General features: G+C 38.4%; 1 protein-coding gene across 2 annotated transcripts in view; it reads right to left on the bottom strand.

Annotated features, from left to right (window-relative positions):
• LOC136839429 (OTU domain-containing protein 7A-like) overlaps positions 1–22,869 on the bottom strand; it is a 105,575-nt gene that overhangs the window by 34,526 nt on the left and 48,180 nt on the right. For both annotated transcript variants that reach the window (XM_067105474.1, XM_067105475.1), the window contains exons 6-8: positions 21,725–21,856; positions 14,681–14,864; positions 7,308–7,434 (exon numbers count right to left, since the gene is read on the bottom strand). In XM_067105474.1, the coding sequence (XP_066961575.1) occupies positions 7,308–7,434; positions 14,681–14,864; positions 21,725–21,856 (443 nt within the window). The remainder of the gene's footprint in view (positions 1–7,307; positions 7,435–14,680; positions 14,865–21,724; positions 21,857–22,869) is intronic.

Genomic DNA, 22,869 nt, shown 5'->3' with positions numbered 1-22,869 from the left:
CGGATTGGCGTCATAAGCGTTGTAACCTCAGAATGTCGTAAGCTGGACCCTTCATAAACCAGGGACTGCCTGTATATATATGAGACTCTTGGACTCAAACCCAGGAACAAATTCCTGGGATTCAAGAGCCCCCTCACCACATCAGGGTGATCCCACATCAAGGGGGAGTTAGTTAGTTATAAATGATTTGTTTAACCAGACCTCTGAACTCTTTTAGGGTTCTTCTTGGGCTGGGAAAAGAATGGGGAAAGAGTACATAAAAATTAAGTAGTTAACTAAATAAATAAATAATAAAAAAAACGGAGGGGGAATTAAAAAAAATCGAAAAAAAATAGAGGAAAAAAAAAAAAAAAAAAAGGGGAAGATTATATTTTACTTATCAATTTAATTTTGTTTAAGAAGAGAATGATATTATTAATTGAAAAGTTATTACCTTCTGCTAGAATATCCTTTCACTGATTTATTTTGTAAATAAGTCTTTCTTTCATGATGCCATCTGGGACAGTCAATCAAGATGTGTTTGATTGTTACTGGGATGTTACATCTTTCACAAGTTATTGGGTTTGTGTGCGGAGTTGACATCAGATGACCATGTGTGAGTCTGGAGTGTCCTATTCTGAGTCTTGTTAAAATAACCTCATTAATTCTTTTGCTTTTGGGTAAAGAATGCCACTTTTTAACTTCAATTCTTAATTTGTTTTAGTTTGTTTTGTGGGGGTATATTTGTCCAATCATTTTGCCAATCCTTATAAATTAAGGGTTTAACTGATGCTAGCCAGTCTGATATGGGGCTTTCATAGTAGTTGGGGGATTGTACAAGCCAATTTTGCAGCTTTATCTGCTTTCTCATTACCCTCAATGCCTACATGGGCTGGGATCCAACAAATTTGAATTTGAAGGCCGTTTGTAATTAACTGATGTATTTCCGTTGTATATTTTGGACAAGGTGATTATTTGATTTAAATGATCCTATTGCTTCAATTGCACTTCTTGAGTCGCTCAATATGAGTGCTGAAAGAATTCCCTTTTTGTTATAATCTTGAGAGCCAATTGTATGGCTGCTAATTCTGCTGTAAATACTGATGATATTAGAGGAAGGCCTATTTAGATAGTTTTATCACTTGAATAGGCTGATGAGCCCACTCCAGTTTCATTTTAGGATCCATCTGTGTAGATTATGAAGGGATTACCCTTCCGTCTCATGTGTTCCATGGCATGTTGATGGTACATTTCTGTGTTGGACATATATTTCTTTGAAAGATATGATAAACATGTGCATATTTTTGCCCTTTTAGTGTCCATGGTGTGACAAGATTTATTTCTTGAAAATTTGGGTATCATGTTATGTAAATTCAATAGATGATTAGTTTTTTTAATAAATGAGTTTTGATTTGGGTTATTATTTGTATTTTGATTGAGAAATTTATTTGATGCAGGAGATGTGCCTGCTTGAAGGGATAAAAAGTAATTAGATCTCTGTAATATTTTAGAGGCAGCTGGCCTGCCTCTGCTAGGATAGAGACAGTTGGAGATGAACAGAAGGCTCCTGTACATATACGCACTCCCTCGTGATGTAAAGCATCTAGAGATTTTACAGTTGTTTCTGAGGCAGTTGAATAAATTGGACAGCTATAATTTATAATTGATAGTACTGTTGCATTGTATAACATTAACATTGTGTCTCGTCCTGCACCCCATTTGGCGTGTGAGATTTTCTTTAATAAAGTAAGGGCTTTAGATCCTTTGGCTTTGATATATTTGACATGACATCAAGGGGGAGGAGGAGAAGGAGAAGCAACACCAGAAGAAAAACGAAAAGAACAAGTAGGCTTGTGGCCTGCCCTAATGAATTGTCTACATAAAATCTACTGGCCTCTTGTATCTCCCAACACTTCACTCATTTAAACAGGAACCGAGGTAGAAGCAAGCAAAAGAGCACTGGTCGATAGGTTCACCTTCAAGAAAAGGGAGTGAAAGTTGAACAACACAAAGTATGCATCGCTTAAAAACTACAGAAGAATCAATGAAATCAGAGTTGAAAACCCTATGTCTACAAGAAGAAATGAGAAGGTAGAAAACGGCAAATCTAGTGACGAAGACAGTGAAGCGATAACTGCCAGAGAAGGAGACATAATAGGGAATGCCAGCAATGTCGTCATGGAATGCCAGTGGTAAGTACCACACAGCTGGGAGAGAGATGACTGGATGGGAGAAGGTAGAGGGTTCTCGCATGACTTCACCACGGAACATGAACAACAGCCAGTACTAGCTGCACAATACTCAAGAGCCAAATGCTGAGAAGATAGGGCCCATTCTACCACAAAGGCTAGCTTAATCCAGATGAATAAGTCACAGAGTACAAAGAGCTGCTAGTACAAATAGGAACATTTGCCAGAAGGTGACAAGTATGAGGTGAAAGAGGGGAAAATGAGTAAGATGGGGATAGTTAATGCACGAAACGGGACGTTACATGGTGAGCAAAAGATTAACAAGAAAAGAATTGACGCACTGCTCAGAAACTAAGGAAGTAAATGTAATGTCTATAATCCTTAATTAACTCCACCAGTTCACACATCACTATCACTTTCTCCAAAAAAGATGATACGTGAGCCAGTATATGCAAGCAATAGCTATCAAATAAATCCTTCAGCGACCTCAATGAATTTGAGCCGGAACAACCTTGGCCCCAAGACAACATGGTTCACTGTCCGCGGAGAAGACCAAGAGATGCAGGGCAGTCCAGAGGACAGGCTACAGACAGACACCAAGGCTCCAATACCTTCTCTCTCACAGGGGAACGCCCCCCAAAATGGTCGATCACTAATAGGGGGACAGGGATCTTGACTGTAATACAGTATATATGGTCAAATTTTTATCCAATAAAAGAATATTATTTCTCAACTGCCTGTTATTTTTCTCCTGAATCACACAGGGAGCATAGGAAGACAGAGCAGAAGGAGGCGTGAGGAATTAACCTATGAGGCAATGGAGGAGAAGGAGAAGCAACACTAGAAAAAAAAGGAAAAGAATGAGCAGGTTTATGGCCTGCCCTAACAAATTGTCTACGTAATCTACTGGCCTTTTGTATCTTCCGATACTTCACAAAATTATTCATCCTCTCATCAGATCATTCCTTATTTTCTTCACATGCCTCAAGAGATAGGCTAACACACGTGGCCATCATGCACACAGTTTACACAAACTTGTTCCTTTACAGCCTAATGTTTTCATCTCTGCTTGCTGTAGATGACATAATGCAAAAACAGAAAACAAGCACAATATTGTACAGGAGATTTGAACTGAATATAGAATTTAGGCCAAAGGCCAAGCACTGGGACCAATGAGGTAATTCAGCGCTGAAACAGAAGTAGACAGTAAAAGTTTAAAAGGTGTAACAGGAGTAAAACCTCGTAGTTGCACTATGACTCAATTGTTAGAAGCGGGTAGAAAGTAATGGAAGAAAGAGAATATGAAAGGAGGTACAGTAAAAGGAACAAAAGGGGTTGCAGCTAGGGGCCGAAGGCATGCTGCAAAGAACCTTAAGTAATGCCGAGAGTGCCCCGCACGAGGTGCACTGATGGCACTGCCCCCATACAGGGACGTAGAGGAGAAAATCAGCTACAAATAGTCAAAATTATTACTAACGCAAATTCACACTAGCTGTACAAGGGCACAGCATGAAGGATCCTGACAAGAACGTAAACATTCCAACGCCACTTTCTGGAAAATAGATGATTACAGAGACAGTCCTAGTGGGTTAGTTATGTATTATTGTCTTTTATCTTGAATGCCGATTGCACTTAATGGTGCAAAGATATAAGCTAACTTTAACAGTAGGTAAGATTCATTCCAAATAATTTTACTTATTTCCTGATTTATAACATACAGTACATCCGCTAAATATACGTTTGTGGATTATATATCATTAATGAAAATTCAATGAATTTTACAATTACAAGCATCTATATTTTATGTTTATATGTTTATTATTGTTACCATATAACTTCATATTAAAAAAAATTAACTGTAAGGTCTATTACTATTGATTTTATTTACGCCTATCATTTTGTAAGCTTTAGGATATATTTTTATTTTTTTATGAGGCGATGTAATCCATGATCAGGTGCAAATTATGGACAGTTTTGCTTCCTGAATACAAGTAACAGCATGGTAATAACTCCTACCACTAAAACTACAGGCACCATTTCTGAACGACTCACAGCACCAAGCTCACACTCAAAAGCCCAAATAGTTCTGGTATCTCTAAAGTGAAAAAGGAGGATACAGTAATCAGAAAACAATGTAAATATTAGGTGAGAAATGGAAATATATAAAAAGTACCACAGAAGACAACATAAACTACAAGGTGTAGGGTTGAACTAAACTGTAAAGGGCTAATGCAAACTGACGGTATCTGTTCCATTTAAATTACCTACCCAAGCAATTTTAATCACTTTGATGTTTTATGTAGAAGCTAGTCTTTACAAAATGTTGATAATTATGCTTCTTTCAACATTTAGAGTAATTCTGTTCCAATTTGCATTAATATATGTGAACAACACATAGAAATGTTCTGCATAAAAAAATGTATCCAAAACAAATCTCAAGATGCTGACTTTGGTGACCATATTTACCTGTGCACTTATGAATACATTTTTCAGTCTCTCAACTCATTAACATTAATAACAGACATATCATACACATGAGGGAGAAATCTGGATTTTTAAATAAGCTTTCATTTGGACTACAATTATGTTATTCAGACACATTACATTATACTACCTTATAAGTACATTTTTGCCAGATATAAAAACCAAGTGTTTAGCTTGTGATTACAAGACCCCAATATAGTAAGAACACTTTTGAACTATGAAAATGCACATACACACCCACTCACTGGGAAAAGGAAAACCTATGGGTAGCTAAGAAGGAGGAGTACTTTCCTCTGATATCCGAAAAAAGTAGTTTACAATAATTATTTTTTATTAACTACCATCCAGTAGCTGGGAAAACCTGAGAAACTAAACTCAGTTTTTTTACGAAAACATTTGCACCTAATTGATTGAATATGTCCTTTTAGCTCGGAAAAGTTTCCTGCTTGCTGATTGGTTGCAAATATTTTGTCCGAATAGCATCATTGCTTTCAAATAATTACCAAGTAATGTGAATCGAAACTTATTTTCTAACCTAAATTTCTCCTCAGATATGTGTTTTGTCAATAAATAATGTTAACGAATAAAGAGATTATAAAGGATTGTGATGGTAAGTCTAAATTTAATAACAACACCCTTGAAGTCAACGACAGGAGCTTGTTTTCGGATGTACACTGCATAATTTTTTTACTTTTCAGATATTTTAACACCAATCGGGATAAATTACGCTAAACATAAGAAAAACATGTTATTATAAACTTTCTTTGAATACCAGAGTCTACTAAAAACATGGAATTAATAAAACTCATATTATCGGAAACTTCCAGGAGGTAAAAGGAACAGCCTTATCGTGATTTATGGCGGAAAAACTATCACAGGTGATTGTCATTGCAGCATTTTCCTGATTTATGTAAAAATGTTGAAATAAGTGTTACGTTACTTTAGATTACTTTAATGGCTATATCTGCAATGAAAAAGTTTCTGTGCTTCTTTTGTAGGTGCACGCTAATAAAAATATATTTCACCATAAATCGACATTAACAACTTACTTTTTCATGTAAGTTACAGCAGATTGAAATTACTAGATAAGAAAACTTTTTTTCTTATTTGCGTTTTTACCTGTTCAAGACACATATAAGGTTAACACGATCGTGTTTCTATGATATTTTGAGAGGTAAAAGAATATGTGACTGAGTAGAATATGTAATACACACATATACATTTTAAGGATTAGCTGGCTATATAAAACTGTCAAATACCGAGCGGGGATGGAAGGGAGGGGGGGACATCGCGTTGAAAGCTCGGTGAAATTATGAATCGTTTAATTATGATTTTTATGCAATTTATGGAACACTACAGTATCCTCAAACCGAAAATGGTGCTATTAATAGAATCTATACCTTTACTTACAAAATTAGCAAATTTACCTTTCTATACGGACTTACACCATAGGCCTACATACACCTAGCTTAACTTATATCAAGCATCAGCTACTGTTTACTGTTACTCCTTACCTTAAAGAGTTAAGCAAATTTTATTGCAATTGTCAAAAAAACTGGTGTAAGACATATAGACATAGGCTAGCCTAGTTTGAAATCTGTGCAAGAAATAAAGCCATAATAAGGGAAGTACATTACTATTATGTAAAAGAAAAAGAGCGTCTTCATATTTATCATCATATTTATCATAATGATATAACAAAAGGCTTGAGTACAAAAGCCTATAAAAGATATGTATCTGAAAAGTTTTCTTGCCCATCAACATTTGCTGGCATGTGGATACCATATGAATAACTAGGCCTACTTATCTAGGTAATTTTATCTAAATTTTATCTAATGCCACAGGCTGTTCCTTTTACCTCCCAAGTTTTCACTAATAGCGAGTTTTATTAATTCCATGTTTTTAATAGACTCTGGTATTCAAAGAAAGTTTATAATAACATGTTTTTCTTATGCTTAGTGTAGTTTATCACAATTGGTGTTAAAATATCTGAAAAGTAAAAAAGACATTATGCAGCGTGCATCCGGGAGCAAGCTCCTGTCGTTGACTTCGCTTGTGTTGTTATTAAATTTAGACTTACCGTACAATCCTTTATAAACTCTTTATTCGTTAACATTATTTATTGACAAAACATATATCTGTGGGAGAAAATTAGGTTAGTAAATAAGTTTCGATTCACATTACTTGAATTATTTGAAAACAATGTTGCAATTCATTGACAAAATATTTGCAACCAATCAGCTAAGAGGAAACTTTTCCTGAGCTAAAAAAGCACCCTACAATAATTATTTTTAAATGTGCCATCCAGTAAAAAAAACGAGTATAAAAGTTTCACTAATATTTATTATCAAGCCAAACAAAGAAGTAAATGGATAGAGTAAATGGAATGAATTCCAAACGTAAATAATGAAATGAATTGAGAAGTCCTTAATAAAACTGGATAATTATGGGAATTCAGCAAGCTATGCGCAGTGTGTCAAACACTCAAGAGTATGGCAGTTAGCTGATGGTGGCCCAAGGATCCACTGGTGCATACAAAGGGTTAACTAGGAATGAAATATCAAGAATTTTGTTGATCATAAAATTTGACTACATACAAGATGAATTTATGAGGAAACAACTTTAGGGTGAAGCTATTTATTTCTCTATATGTACCTTTAATGTCACATCTGCCACTACAATGATTGGACGACGTAATACATGTGCTAAAGCCAGAACATGTATTTCCTCAAGGCTTTCATACACACGGCCTGTACAGTCATCTCCCTGATTTGTAAGGAACCTGAAATTACAGGGCAAAATGAACTTTCTACATATACTTTAGCAAATCTTTCAAAATTACTTTACTTAAATGTTAGTACTACCAGTGATGGGAATAGCTTAAAATAAAATCTTTGAAGGAAACAAACACATTTACAGACAGTCCCCAGTTATCGGAGGGGGTTCCGTTCCCGACGGTATGATGATAACTGAAAATCACTGATAACCGGAAATCGACAAATTTTGGTGCTTATAGGTGCTGATAAATGGATATCAGGCGCCTCTGTTAGGTGGGTATCAGTGCCGATCTTTGGTTATCAGCGCTGATAAGCGGATATCAGTGCCAAAAATCCAGTTATTGTCATTGCTAGACAAGCGCCGTAAAACTGGATCGCCAATAACCGAGGCCGCCGATAACCAGGGACTGCCTGTACCTCATTATACAGACAGGCAATCAAAACCTTCCTTGTGAATCTTTAAAAGAGCTTGGAGAAACCTATCTAACTATAACTGCAGGTAATATTGTAATAAAATATTTTTAGAAATAGTATATGAAAATATAGAAATTACTGTAAAATTTTTTTTTTAAATACTACCTTTCTATTATGATGCTATTATGTCCCATGCCAGTTGGAATACAGCAGAGTACAAACACAAACATTTTTACTTCGATCATCTAGTTATAGTCTAACTGACCCCTCCAACTCAGGTTGAACTGTGGTTCATGCATCTATTGTTCTCAGTTTTGTTTCTCAACATGCGTGGGGAGGTTGGGGGCAATTCGTCACAGATGGAAATAGAGGATGGGGGCAATTCATCACAGATGTAAATATTTAAAAATTATGTTATAAATATTTCTAATTCTGTGAATATTACCTCTCCACTATGATAGCTAATTCCCTAATTGAAAATACAAGTGGGTAAGTGTATGAGGACCCAAGAAATAAACCACTATGAGAACAAAATAAATCCTTGTCTGAGTAAAATGCAATTTATCTAATGATCAGAATCTATCTGCTAGGACTGTCCCCACTCAAGGGCCAATTCATTTTGCCACAGGGACCTCTGAAAATCAGTGAAGGTTCCTTGTAAGGGAAACTTCTCTCAGTAATGATGACAGAGGGACAAAGACCCTTTTCCTAAGCCTGCAAAGCAACAACAGTATAAGAATGAAGGCCCTTGCCTAACCAAAAACTCCCACATTTCTAACTAGGTGGGAAAACTAGAGTAGAGCTACCCTAAATGTTCAGGATATAAGTTCCACTGCGCAAATGAAGGACAAAATAGCTCTGCAATCTTCATATTTAATTTCTACAACTCATAAACAGTGAAAAACAAGTACCAGGTTACATCTCCACTGCGACAAATTTACAACCTTCTCGAGGGCGTAATGTAACAGAGATTGCCACAGCTCTCAAGTTGTGGAATTTGACCTTCAATGGGGTAAAAATGATGGGTCTAGATTGGCGTACACTTCTTTAACAAAGTTCTTAACAAATATAAATAAAGCAGTAGTATTCTTAGACACAGGGACATCTGTCCACCTGAGGCTAAAAAAAGGGTTCTTGAAGTTACATCTGAGATCTCTAGTCCTTTGCACATAAAGCAAGAGTGCTCTGACTGAACAGAGGGAGGAGTCTTCCCATCTGGAAGCAAGACAGGCAAGATGGGGACTTCAAAATAAAGAGGCAAAACTCAAGACTTGAAATCATTCTTTGCCCTGAAGACTGGCAAAAAGAAAAGGACTGCTCCTTCGCATGTAAAGGCCAAATTCCATCCCAAAGACTACATAAGGCTTAGGAATCTCTATCCAAAAGAAGCAAATAACTTTCTCAATTTCCATGTCAGAGGAGCTCTCCAAACCAGTGTGCCTTAACACTGAACCTAGCATGATATGATATCCCTTGATTGCTGGGACTGACAGACCTTTGGTATAACAAAATAATTCAAGAATTTAATCAGGTTATTTATAGAGGTACAGGTACAGAAAATCCCTCTGGAATGGTAACAGCCTCTATAAACCAACCACTGCCTCACAGTTAAGCAGTGGCATAAGGAGGTTTTGATCAAACCTCCAGCAACTTGGTTGGTTGAGTAAATCCTTCTCTACAGGAAGGAGCCTCAGTTGATCCACCTGAAGAGGAAAATTAGGCAATCACTCTATGAAGGCCCCGAAAGAATCACCTAAGTCATGCAAGAACTCACAGCTTGGTGGAATTTCACCAGAACCTTTGAATCATTTCAAAAGAGAGGAAAAGCGTAAAGGCCTGGGCCAGACCAATCCAACAACTCTGTGTTTACTGCCCAAGCAAGAGGATCCTGTATTGGCTTGCAGTACATCAGCAGACGGTAGCTGAACTTTGTGGTGAGCAGATGAGGGGGGGGGGTACCCCACAACCTCCAAACTTCCAAGCAGACTTGAAGATGCAATGTCCACTCTGAGGACAGTGTCTCATCCTATCTGCTTAGCTAGTTTGTCACAATATTCATCCTCCCTGTTACAAACTGTGGAAGGAGAGAGATGCTCCTTTCTTCCAACCAGATGAGAATCGTGCTTGTAATGAGAAAAATGGATTATGACTTGGTGCTTCCTTGGTTTCTCAAGTAAACTTATGTGGTGCTGTCCAAGAAAATTGCCACCCTCATGCCCTTAACTAGCTCTTCCAGAACCACAAGAGTTTTCCTCACCTTCAGCATATCTAGCTGATTTATATGGAGCTCAAGCTGTATGTTAGTCGGCAGCAACTGCTCCCCAGACTTTGGCTAATGTGTCTGAATACAACATACACTGGGGTCTTTAGCTGAGGGAAGACTCCTTGTAAGGACCAGGATAGTAGCTTCACCACCTCATATGTTCCTAAAACTCTCTAAGGACCTCAAAGGAATCTGGATGCACCCTCCTGTCCCAATGAAATTAGATGGGTCTCATCCATATCTTGGTTCCAGGCACCAGCTTCTCCAGGGAAGCCATGACAGGGGAGAGAGAGCCACCTCTTGACTTGCATGGGAGTGAAAGACAGAAATTCTTCTAAGATTGACAAGAAGTTGTCTATGTACTTCTTTTGAGAAGCCATGAAATTCTTGGTATCATGGATCATCTCTTGATACATACTAATATTTAAGCCGGAGTCAGGGATGACTTCTGAAAGTTTATCATTACCCCAAGTACATTTGCCAATTTCAGTAAAAAAATGTTCTGACCTCAGCATACTCTCCAGACTGAATGTGAGAACCAGCCAGTTGTCTGCGTACAGTAACATACAAATGCCTGGATGGATGGCCCATTAACCAAACTGGGACAGGACTCTGTAAAAATTTGAGGAGCAGGACTGAGACAGAAGCATATCTCCCAATACTGAAAAACCTTTCTTTGGAAAACAAAGTGAAAATATTTCCTTGAGCTGGGATGAACTGGTATATGGAAGTATGCAACCATCATATCTACTGATACTATCCAATCTTCCTTTTGTAAGACTGCAAAAACCAAGCTCATTGGCCCCATAGTAAACGGAGGCAGACAAATGAAAAGGTTCAATCTGGGGATGTCCCAATGTGGTAGGTTTCTGAAAAGGCAGTGGTTTGTATGAAGGAATCTAATATTTTTTTGTGTGTTTGTGTTTGAGTTTGTTTTTTTCTTTTTTTGTGTGCTTTAGTGTGGTTGGTTACTGTAAAAAGTTTTTTCTCTGTTCTTGTCTTCTCCAGGTATGAACCTCTCCCCTATTCTTTTTTTTTTTTGCATGAAGAAGACCAATGAAGTTACATGTTGAAGTCTTTGAAGTTTAGTGTTACTGATGGAGAGCATCAGGCTATGCACATTTAGAAGGTTTGGTCTTAGCAAGTTTAAGTTGATGCTCATTACCTAAAAACTACCTATGGAAATTTGTGGCTGAGAAACATGTTGAGAATATGCTTTTGGGTGAAGTTGTAACTTCAGCAAATGGTTGGTACTGTGATCCCGAACTGTTAGAACAGAAGGTCAGAGAGTTTATCGGCGAATGATGAATTGGCATAAAATTCCAATTCTGGTGGGGTTAAAATAACTTTCCCAGAAGAGACTGCCTCTTCTTACAGGGATCACAGAGAGAGAAAATTTCCAATCCTTAGAAGTTACAGCTTTATCTCATATGATAAGGCTCAAATATTTCTCCTCATAAACAACTGAAGAAAGGATGAGGAGGACTTACATGAAACCTTCTGAAGCAATTTTTCAGCAGAGTCCGACCTTTTAAGTGCCAACTTATCTAGGAGAGGGCAGAGATTCAGCCCTTGGCTCTAACCTGGCCACCCTAAGTGACCTAGAGGCCTAGACTACCACAGCCTCTAGAAATTCAACAAACTAAACAGTACAAATACAAATAAATTTCTGAAAAATTAAGTAAACTGCTTTTCCTCCCTATCAGAGCCCAACTCAGGAACCTGGGGATCCTCTGCAGAAGACAGGAGACTTAAAAATTTGAAGCAAAACTTATGCCTGAGACAGAGCAGAACCAATTTTATAATGCACCTGAAATTCTAGTATCATGCCATTATTGGTGCCAGAAACCGAGGGCTCTCCCTCAAAGGTGTGTACCTGAACATAAGAAAATGGAGACTATATGGGAACAACTGCAATCACAACAGCAACCTTGAATATCTGTAGAAACCTCCAAAATATTCAACAACACAAAGACCTGCTGGCATAACTGGCATGCCTGGAAGACCAAGATGTAAGGCAAGGGTGGTCAGCACAAAAAGTTGTATTAGCAGGAGAGAGATGATCATGGAAGGGGATTGCTAGGAATTCATGGTCCCTTGGCAGACCTGGGAGGAAAGACTTGGACCTAGAACAAGCTTGATGCTCTCCACCTATAACACCTGCACTGTGCTTACTCTACCACACTCATCTTTTGGCAACCCAAAGCAACCTGCATGCAACTTGAGCCATGCTGACCAGAGGAAGAAGATAACAGGCACAAACCACTTCCTCTGCCCGACACATCTCACTTCCCTGTACCTCCATTAAGGGGAGAGTCCTAGGGCATAGCCACAAAGGGAAAACCTGAAATACAATTAAATTGGGAGGACAACAAAGCTAAAATAGCTGCTGTAAATCCAGAAATTGTACTACTGTAGTCTTAAAACTAGCTACATTTGATGGCAACTTTCCAAACCTTATATCATGAATGATATTGGGAATTTAAACTAAGAAGGAGAAAAGTCTTGAGGAGGAAGGGTTGTTATGCAAAGGAGAAAGAGGAGGAGAGCAACTATTCAACCATTCAACCATTCTAGTTCACACGAGTTCCTTTGCTGATGTTTCCTGTACCTATCACCAACTCCCCTCTTCTTATATTTCAAATAACCATTCATGACACTAACTTGCAAATGAAGACGTACCCTACATCAGCCATCGAAAGAACAATCCTTATTCCAGTACCTAATGCAATATTCATGACAGTCATAAGCCAACTAGTAAAGTTTCTAGTGGATTTGTCAGTTTCTCCTTTAGTGGACATCCCACAGAAACAAATAACCAACCAATATCAAACCAATATCCAAAACAATCTAGTCCAGCTACAACATAGAAAATTAGATAAAACTCTTTCCAATCAGTCCTCTTACCGCAACAACTGAGAACAATAGGTGCATGGCCCATGATTCATCCAGAAAGGGAGGGTCAATAGATGGTATAACTAGATGATACACTATATGTACTTTGAGTATCATCATATCTCATGTATCATGCACCTTTAAAATTGCATTCCCTAAGCCAATTATCATATAGCCTACCTCATGTATCATGCGAGTTGCATTTTTGATAGCCAAGATAACATTATGTTAACCTCTTTCCCTACATAGTCTGTAATCCCATCTTCCTGTTAAATAAATAAATCTAAAAAAATAAGACTATGCTTTACTTACCGAGTGAATTTAATTTTTGGTAGAATATACTAGGCTAGGCGGTCAAACAAGATTACCAAACTTAGGGCTTACATAACAATTCATAACCATGTCTTATAATTAACAAAAACTTATATTGCATGAGCACCACTTACCAAAAAACTGGGATAAACAACATCAAGTACAGACAAAGAACTGAACTGAGAAACAGCTATTTTGCAATTTTGAGGGCTTTTAGTTTAACATATGTTAGTTTACTTTTGTATTCCTGTTAACATTTATGTACAAAAATAAAAATAATAATTCCTGTGATAATCCATATCTTTAGCAACTAAGAAATAATTTTCCTAATTTTGATAACGTAATCATTAGCCTGGCTTACATAAATGCATGTGGCCGATGAACATTTTTTAATGTTACAATGATAATATAAAATGATAATAATACTGTATAAATGGATTCAGTAAGTAAAATATCATTTTCATTACCATTACCTTTAACTTAAATATATACCTGTAACAGCCTATTCAACTAATGCAAAAGGATACTGTGAGTGTTACACCCTGTAAAATACGACCCTCTTAGGTCAGATATAAATTTTCCTTCTTATAAAACCACATGATACACAAGTATATAGGCCTACAGCAGATAGAATTTTGTGTTTATACACTGTCATCTTCCCAATGGCATGAAAATTAATAGCTATCATAACTGGACGGTAATTTTCATTTAAAAATATATATTCACAGTAAATCTCAAAATATCTGACATAGACTGATAAGTAAATAATCACAGAACAACTATTATACAGGATAAAACTGAAGAAACATGAAAAAAATTACAGGCCCATAACTCCAAGCAAGGAGAGCATTACTTGGAAAAGATAACAGATGAATAGCTATTTCCATTAAGGCAATGAAACTTACTCAAAATCAGTGCTGACTAGTGGTGTTTCATTAATATTTTAGAAATGTTAACTTCCTCTACCTTCTGTACATAGAAACACATTTCATCACAAGAATTTGCATTACCATAGGTATAAGTGCATGTTATCATCAAGGGCTTCATAAATTATCAAACACTAAGCATAAGATAAGTTGCTGCCCCTAAGGAAAAACAATGAAATTTGTGAACTATAATAGTTGCAGTTATTGCAATCTGAACTCTTATAGATCAGTTCAGAGTAATCAAGTAATAGGTATCTTGAATATACTACTGGTTATTTCAGAGAACTGTCCTCTTATATTGCTTGATACCCAGTATATGTGTACAGTAGTTACATAAAATATGCATACGTTATGAACAACAAGCTCCACCAGAAACTTAAGATTTTATCACCATACATGGTAATACAATACTCTGACAATAGAATGAAAAGAAAAACTTACCCATTGCTTAGCCTTTTGGATACTGGGGAGGGATCAATGTTGATTTTTGCACTCATACCACCATTCGAGTGGTTTCCTTCTTTCTCAGCAACATTGTCATCTTGACCCCCGCGTGGTGCACTTGATGCAAGCCTAAGAACATTCGCCCACTCAGTGTCCCATTCCTCATTACTATACACTAAACCTGGAATCACATACATGTACATAAGATATGGTAGAAATACCTTTCTTTTGAACCTAAAACCTTGCAAAATATCTATCATGTTAATGCAATAGAAAATTATCCACTAACATAAATCTATAAAGACAAAATCTAACAATAATAAAATCACAAATACCTAACGCAACAGATTTTTTCCTAATTACAACATACTACATGGATATACAAGTGAGGAAACTTTTATTTCTCAACCCACCTGTCTTAATTTAGCATGCTTTCAGGTAATAAAGTGCAAGTTGTTTGTATAAATGATCTGGGCTCCCAATATACCAAATTAAAAAGAAATTTGTATTTTTCCTAACATACAAACCTACACTTTCAGTTATCAGCAGGGTTCCATTCCCGACGGCGTGACGATAACTGGGGATCAGCGCCGCTGTTAAGTGGGAATCAGCGCCGCTGTTAAGTGGGAATCAGCGCTGATAACCAAGGATTGGCGTCACTAGACAAGTGCCGTAAAACCGAATCGCCGACAACCGGGGACTGCCTGTATATAGAGTACTCCACGCTTACCTAGCTTCAGCTGTTCTTGAATTGTCTCTGAAAAACAAAATCCTAATGCTACCTGGGTCACGTGGTGTGACCCAGCCTGACCTGCTATCATCCACTCTGTGAAACTGCCAGCACGCAGTTCCGCTCAACCTCCTAGAAGGAGTGAGAGATCAAAACTACAAGGAGGGTAACTTTACCTATATGAAAGCGTATGTTAGGAAAAATACAAATGTCTTTTTAGTTTGGTATTTGTTCTGACATGTATACGAACCTACACTTTCATATATATGGAGTCTCACCTGAAGGCGAGAGGACGATCTCTCAGGTAAACATGTAGGGGCATTACCTCTTGATAACCCAAGGATATGCAGAGGTGTAAGCTGATGTACTGTTCTCACCTCTGTTCCTCATGATGTTGCTAGTGTAAGCTGATGCACTGTTCTCACTACCACCACCTCCTCCTCCTCCTCCTCCTCCTCCTCCTCCTCCTCCTTCCTCCTTCCTCCTCCTTCTTCTCTTCTTCTTCTTCTTTGTCTTCTTCACTACCTCCCTCCTCTCCTCTCCTCCTCTCCTCCTCCTCCTCCTCCTCTCCTCTCCTCCTCCTCCTCCTCCTCTCCTCTCCTCCTCCTCCTCCTCTCCTCTCCTCCTCCTTTTCTTCTTCTTCTTCTTCTTCAATGAAATGTTAGGTTTGTTTATGTCTGCGGAACCTGTCCCATCATTCTACAGTATTTTCATTTTACAGGCAGTCCCCAGTTACTGGCGGGGGTTCTGTTCCTGACAATGTGACGATAACCAAAAATCACCAATAACCAGAAATCGGCAATAACAGCACCTATCGGCACCGATAACAGTACCACTCTTAAGTGGGGAGCGGCGCCAATAACTGGAGATCGGTGAAGAAAATCCAGTTACTGGCGGTGCTCGACAAGCACCATAAAACCGGATCACTGATAACCGAGGCTGCCAATAACCAGGGACTGCCTGTACAGGCAGTCCCCGGTTATCAGCGGGTTCCGTTTCTGAGGGTGTGATGATAATCGAAAATCGCCGCTAACCGAAACTTGGCGATTTTTGGGGTTTATTGGCACCGAAAAGCACCAATTTTCGGTTATCGGCACCTCTGTTACGTATGTATTGGTGCCAATACCCAATTATCGGCATTGATAAGCGGAAATCATGTCGCTAGACAAGCCCCATAAAACCGGATCGCCATTAACCGAGCCTGCCGTTAACCGGTGACTGCCTGTACTGTGTTTTCGTGCCTAAATACATTTTTTATGATAAAAAAATTATTTACTAATTTTCAGATATTAATATTGATGTAAAAACAGCAAAATATCAATAAAATTTTTTTTTTTTCTTTAAATGTTTGGCCCAAAACCTTCCCTGGAAATTCCAAACATAAAGCTCACAAAAGGAGAATGCACCTTGGGAAAATACTAGGCGCAATGCCACTTGACATGTTATTGGCTGGCATTTGCAAAGCAGCCAATCCAGGAGTGCCATTCATTTTCCTTGGCGCTGACTGGCTGTGTACCACCAAGATTTTCTCTCGTAGAGATGTTCAGAGCCCCCCCCCCCACCCTTGTCACTTCAAAGTGTAACCTTCCACTGTTCAAGTGTTTCACTGTGTACCTTTATACTTTCCGCATCTTTGCTCGCATTCTTAATCTGTGTGCATATTTTTGAATCGTGCCCTAAGATGCCTCTTAAATACCCTGCTCCTTCTAAGGCTTCTGGCAAAGACCCTAAGCGTCAGAGGAAGGTCATGACATTCCAGGAGAAGGTAGCACTAGCGTGAATAAGAGTACTGTCCGGTACATCAAGATGAAAGAGGTGGAGATATGGAAGGCCGTGAGTTTTAGCTTCTACAGTAGTGCCAAGAAGGTTTCCCATGTGCGTGATAAGAGCATGGTGAGGATGGAGTCGGCCTTGGCGTTTTGGATCACGGACTGCCGTAAGAGGAACATCCCCATCGACACCAACATCATTTGCGAGAAGGCACGACAACTCTACCAGCAGTTTTCAACTGTTACGGAGTGTGGCGTCACAAAAGGCAGCAACATACAGGAAGCAGACTTCTAAGGCTTCAATGAACACAGAAGAAGAAGAGAAAGAGGAAGAAGCAGGACCATCATCAGCTCCTCAAGGTTTTCAGGCCAGCAAGGGGTGGTTCAAGCGTCATCAGAGGTGGTTTCAATTAAAGAGTGTTTCCCTGTATGGGGAAGCGGCATCGGCAGACACAGAAGTGGTGGAGGTGTACCCTCATCATGAGTGGCAATAGTGCTGGCTTCATACTGAAACCAGGCCTCATTTGCAAGGCTGCAAACCCTAGGGTTCTCAAGAATAGGAACAAGTACTTGCTGCCTGTGTTTTGGATGCACAACCCTAAGGCCTGGATCACCAAAGTCCTTACATCTAGTGGGTTCATTCAGAGCTTCATCCCTCAAGTTAGGCAACACCTCAACGACTTGGGCATAAAGTTCAAGGTGTTGTTGATTATGGATAAAGCTGGTGGCCACCCTCTGGATCTTTATTATAAGAGAGTCCAAATCGAGTTCCTCACTGCCAACACCACCTCTCTCCTCCAGCCTATGGACCAGGGAGTGATCCATGCCCCCAAAAGCACTCTACACCCAGAACTCACTCGAGCACCCTGTGAAGGAAATAGACACTGACAGTGAATTTACACTGAAGTAGTATTGGCGTAAATTCACGACTGTCACATCTGACTGTCATCGACCGATCACTGAAAGATATAAATAGGGAAACCTTTAATGCATGCTAGAAAAAGTGGTGGCCAGACTGTGTACACGATTATAAAGGCTTCTCTCCTAAAGAAATTCAACATTTGGCCATTGATAACACAGTCTAACTGGGAAGGATGCTTGGTGAAGGCTTCAGTGACATCACCAAGGATGAAGTAGGCACCCTCATTGATGCCCACTCTGACTCCCCCTGACAGACCAGGATTTGGAAGAGCTGACAAAATCTGCCAGCAAGGAAGAAGACAAGCCAGGTTCAGGGGACGAGCAGGAGGATGAGGGCCTGTCTGTGGAACATCTGTCCCACCTTATAAGGATGGCCAAGGAGCTGCAGGAGTTGGCTTTGGCATGGGATCCTTACATGGAATGCTCCATAAAGTTCACAAATGCCCTTGATGCGTGCATGAGGCCCTATAATAATGGCCTCGTCAGCATGAAGCAGCAGCAACAGCAGCTGCCTATCACCATGTTTCTCGAGCTCATGAAGAAGGACCCTCCAAAACCTCCTGAAACCCCCTGAAGAAGTGCCTGAAGAAGTACCCGAAGAAGGGGAAGAGCTCATTCATCATCAACTTTAATCAACATTCATCACTGGTGAGTACCCACATGATTTATGTAATCTTATACTTATTCAATGTTTCATATATTTTTTTCAATGCATATTTAAATACAGTATTTAGGTACAGTACTTAACTGTTCCCTGTACTTGAGAATGTACCAAAGTTACCCCTATCTACGTTAACAGAAAAAGATACTTTGAATACTACTGTATGAAAGAAAATGTACATGCTTGAATATAGGGATAACTTGATTAGCTTTCGCCTTGGTAAGAGTGCAGTAACAGTTGTAGGAGTGTTCACGCATAACTGGAAGCCTTATATTTTTATGGGTACAGTAATAAGATGAGTTTGAAATTATATTAAAGTGTTATAGTTTACGGTATATTTGGTGTTTGAACTTTTAAAATAGGCAGTTATAAGCATTTTTAGAGGGGGGGGGGTACTAAACTTATCACGAACTTCAACTTATTGTGGGTGGTTGTGGTCCTTAAACCCCCCCAAATACCAGGGGTCCACTGTAATCCACATAGCTTAGTCAACTTGAAAGTCATTAAATCTCGAGAGGAGTAAATAGATTGTTGGCTACAGCCATTTGTTTAAGGTCTTAAGGTCTTACACATCAACTGTAAAAGACTGCTAACTTAATATCACTTATAAAAACTACAGTGTATTGTGTCAAGTGGAAAGTGTTTGGGAACTATTCTTTATCTTAGCTTTTTGAAAAACTGGATAAGATCAGTTTTAGCAGCAAATTATCAACCAATTGCTCTGACATCTTGTATATGTAAGATTACGGAGATGATGGTAAATACAAGACTGGTGTGGTACTTAAGTGAAAAGAGGTATTTCATCACCCATCAAATGTGGTTTCCATAGAACCCACTCTACCACTGATGTTCTGATTCATCTTGAGTTCTCCATATGTGGAGCATTTGCATCCAAGCAGCATCATGTGACTATATTTTTGACCTCAAACAGGCAAATGACACTGCTTGGAGGGATAGTACACCTAAAACTATATATTTATCAGGTTTGAGAGAATCGGCTTTGTTCAGGTACTTTTGGATCCCTGATTGTTCTAAGTCAGAGTAGGCATTACCCTATATTAGAGGAAATGCCAGGAGGGGGTTCCTCAAGTTAGTGTGCAGAGTATGACATTATTTGCCTTGTCTGTGAATGGGATATCCTTTGTTATCCCCCATGACATTTTACTTGCACTTTTTGTAGATACCCTGTCCATACTATTTGTTGGAAAACAAATGGCAATAGTTGAAAGGAAACCTCACTTGATTGTAGCTAAAATTATTCACTGATCAAAAATGAATGGTTTTAAATTTTACTCTAGTAAAACTACTGTAGTACACTTTTTTCACTTTTGTGGAATATATCCACACCCTGATATATACATCAAAGGCCAGTGAACTCCATGTATAGAAGCAACCCAGTTTTTAGGATTTACTTTTGACCACAGGATAGCATGGGTTTCTCATCTGAAAGACCTAAACGTTGAAGCCTAGATGCCTTGAGCATACTGAAGTACTGGCCCACACAATATGTGGTGCTCATCGCTAAATGCTTTCAAAATTATATAGAGCCCTTGTCTTTCCAAAACTGAACAACAGGTGTGAAATATATTGATCAGCCACACCAAGTCAATTAAAGATTTTAAATTTTGTATGCCATGCTGGAATTAGGTTGGCCATCAGTGCTTTTAGAACTTTACTTATTCCAAGCTTTCTAGTAGGTGCTGGTAAGCTACCTTTGGACTTTCACAGTCTGTTTTCCATTGCACAATGTTGTTACAGATTACAGACTCACAAACTCTTTAGCCTTTCAGACTGCTAACAGCAAAAAGTATTTTAGGTACTAAGTCACACCACAGAGCACCACAACTTCATGGATATAGAGTAAAACAGACTCTAAATAATCTTCATATTGCTCCCATTCAAATAGCAACCACCCCTCTACGGAAGTTATCCAAGATAATATTTTGCTACTAAAAAGAATATGAAAAAGGTGGGAGCCTACTTAATTTTCATGGAACACACTGAAGAACAAAAATCTCAACTTTTATATTTACCAACAGCTCCATATCCAGTATATGGAGTATATAGTACTTATTTTAACTGTAAGAGTACACTACCTGTCATGTCTATTTTTACTGCAATACTGTATTTGATTTTAACTACTAATGAAAGAACAGCAACTATTAATGAAGGAAATTTTACCATTTTTAGAGACTCAAAACAAGTTTTACAAAGAAAAAGGGCTTTTAACTCTTAGTAATCTATTGGTGGTGAATATTCAGAAGTGGATTTATTTAATGAATTGCACAGAAATATATATAAAATTCTGTTGAGTTTTCAACACATATAAGTGTGTCTGGTATGAAAAGGCTGATAAATTAGCAAAAGAAGCTTGGCAGAATTGCTTCCAAGGAAGTATAAACTTCTGGGTGACGATTTCTTACTAAATACCAGATCACTTGTTAGGAGTATATGACAGGAATGTTACAATACAGTTAGGAAAAATAAAATGAAAGAAATCATAATTGTCACATTTCGAAATCATAATTGTCACATTTCCATGAAAATATGGCAATAGGCCCAGAAAAGGGGTAACTGTACTTTGCCATCTAAGAATACCTGCCACACACAAGTTTTTAGAAGTAAACGGAAATCAACCAAACTGTGATGAGTCACACATTTATAAATTGAATGCCTCAGTCTTAGGGACCTAGGAGTACCCTCTCTCAGACTCAAGAAAAGAATGGCCAGTATATTCTAGCCAGAGTCCTCAAGGAAGGAGTTTAGGATGCCAGTGCCATGTTTAGATCTGCAAAAGCTACAGATACAGTATATTTTTGGGGGGTTTTATAATAATCTTGGCAAAGTAGCCACAGTTTTTTTCCTTTAAAAATTCTGACACTCTCAAAAAACAATATAAAGGTCATTGACCCTAATTGTTACATTATCCAAAAACCTTAAATTAATTAATCAATTCCTACCCGTTTCTCTATTTTGTTGTGCAACTTGCCAACGCCAGCGTCGCCAAAGTGGACGGCTGTATTGACTCCTAGTCAAGAATTCATGAAGGGCTTTCCGGAGTGTCAGCAATCGATCATGAAATCCCCACATTCCTGCAATGAAAAAAAGTAAATTAACAAAGGTATCATTTACTGACATGAATGCAGATACCCAACAGTCCACCAGAAATGATAAAAAATCTAAATTTTCATAATAATATTTATTATTTGAATAATTACCTACTGTGAACCCTACAATGATGAGTGGTGCAACGATTTTGTAACGCTTGAAACTATTGAGTCAGACGCAGAAATACGAGATCTCATGGATTAGTTGACAATTGTAACAAATTCATCATGTCCTAATGATCACGATGGAGTGGTGGCAACACTTCATACTAGCGGTGTATGGCAACTATCTACTCCTAATGTTCAGCGGCCAGCTAATCGCCACGTGCATAAAATTTCTCAGCAATTTTGCCTCCGTAAATAAAGGTACAGGTGTGTTTTGTGCTTTATAAAATTATATCCTTCAGATATCGCCATACTGATCACAATGGTAAAGAAACAGATGTAGAATCCATGAAATAGATGAATTTTCAATTGATTTTGAAGACTCGAACTTGGGCCTAGCAGAGTGCTAGCCGAGAACTCTACCGCCTCATCCAACGAGGGACTAATTCAAGAAAGAACTTATAGCAAAGTTCGAAAGTGGTGTACACATAGCTGATGTAGAAGAGTTGTTGTATGACCACAGGGAAGAGCTAACTACTGAAGAGCTGCAAGACCTTCAACTGTAACAGCAACAGATGGAAGATGAGGAACCAGAGGAAGAGGAGGAGGAAGAGAGAGGGGATAATGTGCCTTCTTTAGTGATTACGGACATGCGTGCAAAGTGAAGTGAGTTGCAAAGTTTTCTGGAGAAAAGTCACCCTAACAAAGCCGTTACAAGCTGTGTCCGCAACACATTTAATGACAATGCCTTGTCTCATTTTAGGCAAATCTATTTTGTGCAACAGGGGTCCAGTGACTCTCCAGCTGGTCCTAGTGCCAGTAAAAAACAAAGAAAGGAAGTAATCCCAGACAGGGATTAAATAATAATGTAAATTAATAATAATACTACAGTA

This window comes from Macrobrachium rosenbergii, chromosome 6 (assembly GCF_040412425.1).
Source record: "Macrobrachium rosenbergii isolate ZJJX-2024 chromosome 6, ASM4041242v1, whole genome shotgun sequence".
In the NCBI taxonomy this organism is placed as follows: Eukaryota; Metazoa; Arthropoda; class Malacostraca; order Decapoda; family Palaemonidae; genus Macrobrachium; species Macrobrachium rosenbergii.
Note: the sequence above shows the minus strand (reverse complement) of the source record. Positions and strands in the feature narration are given on the sequence as shown.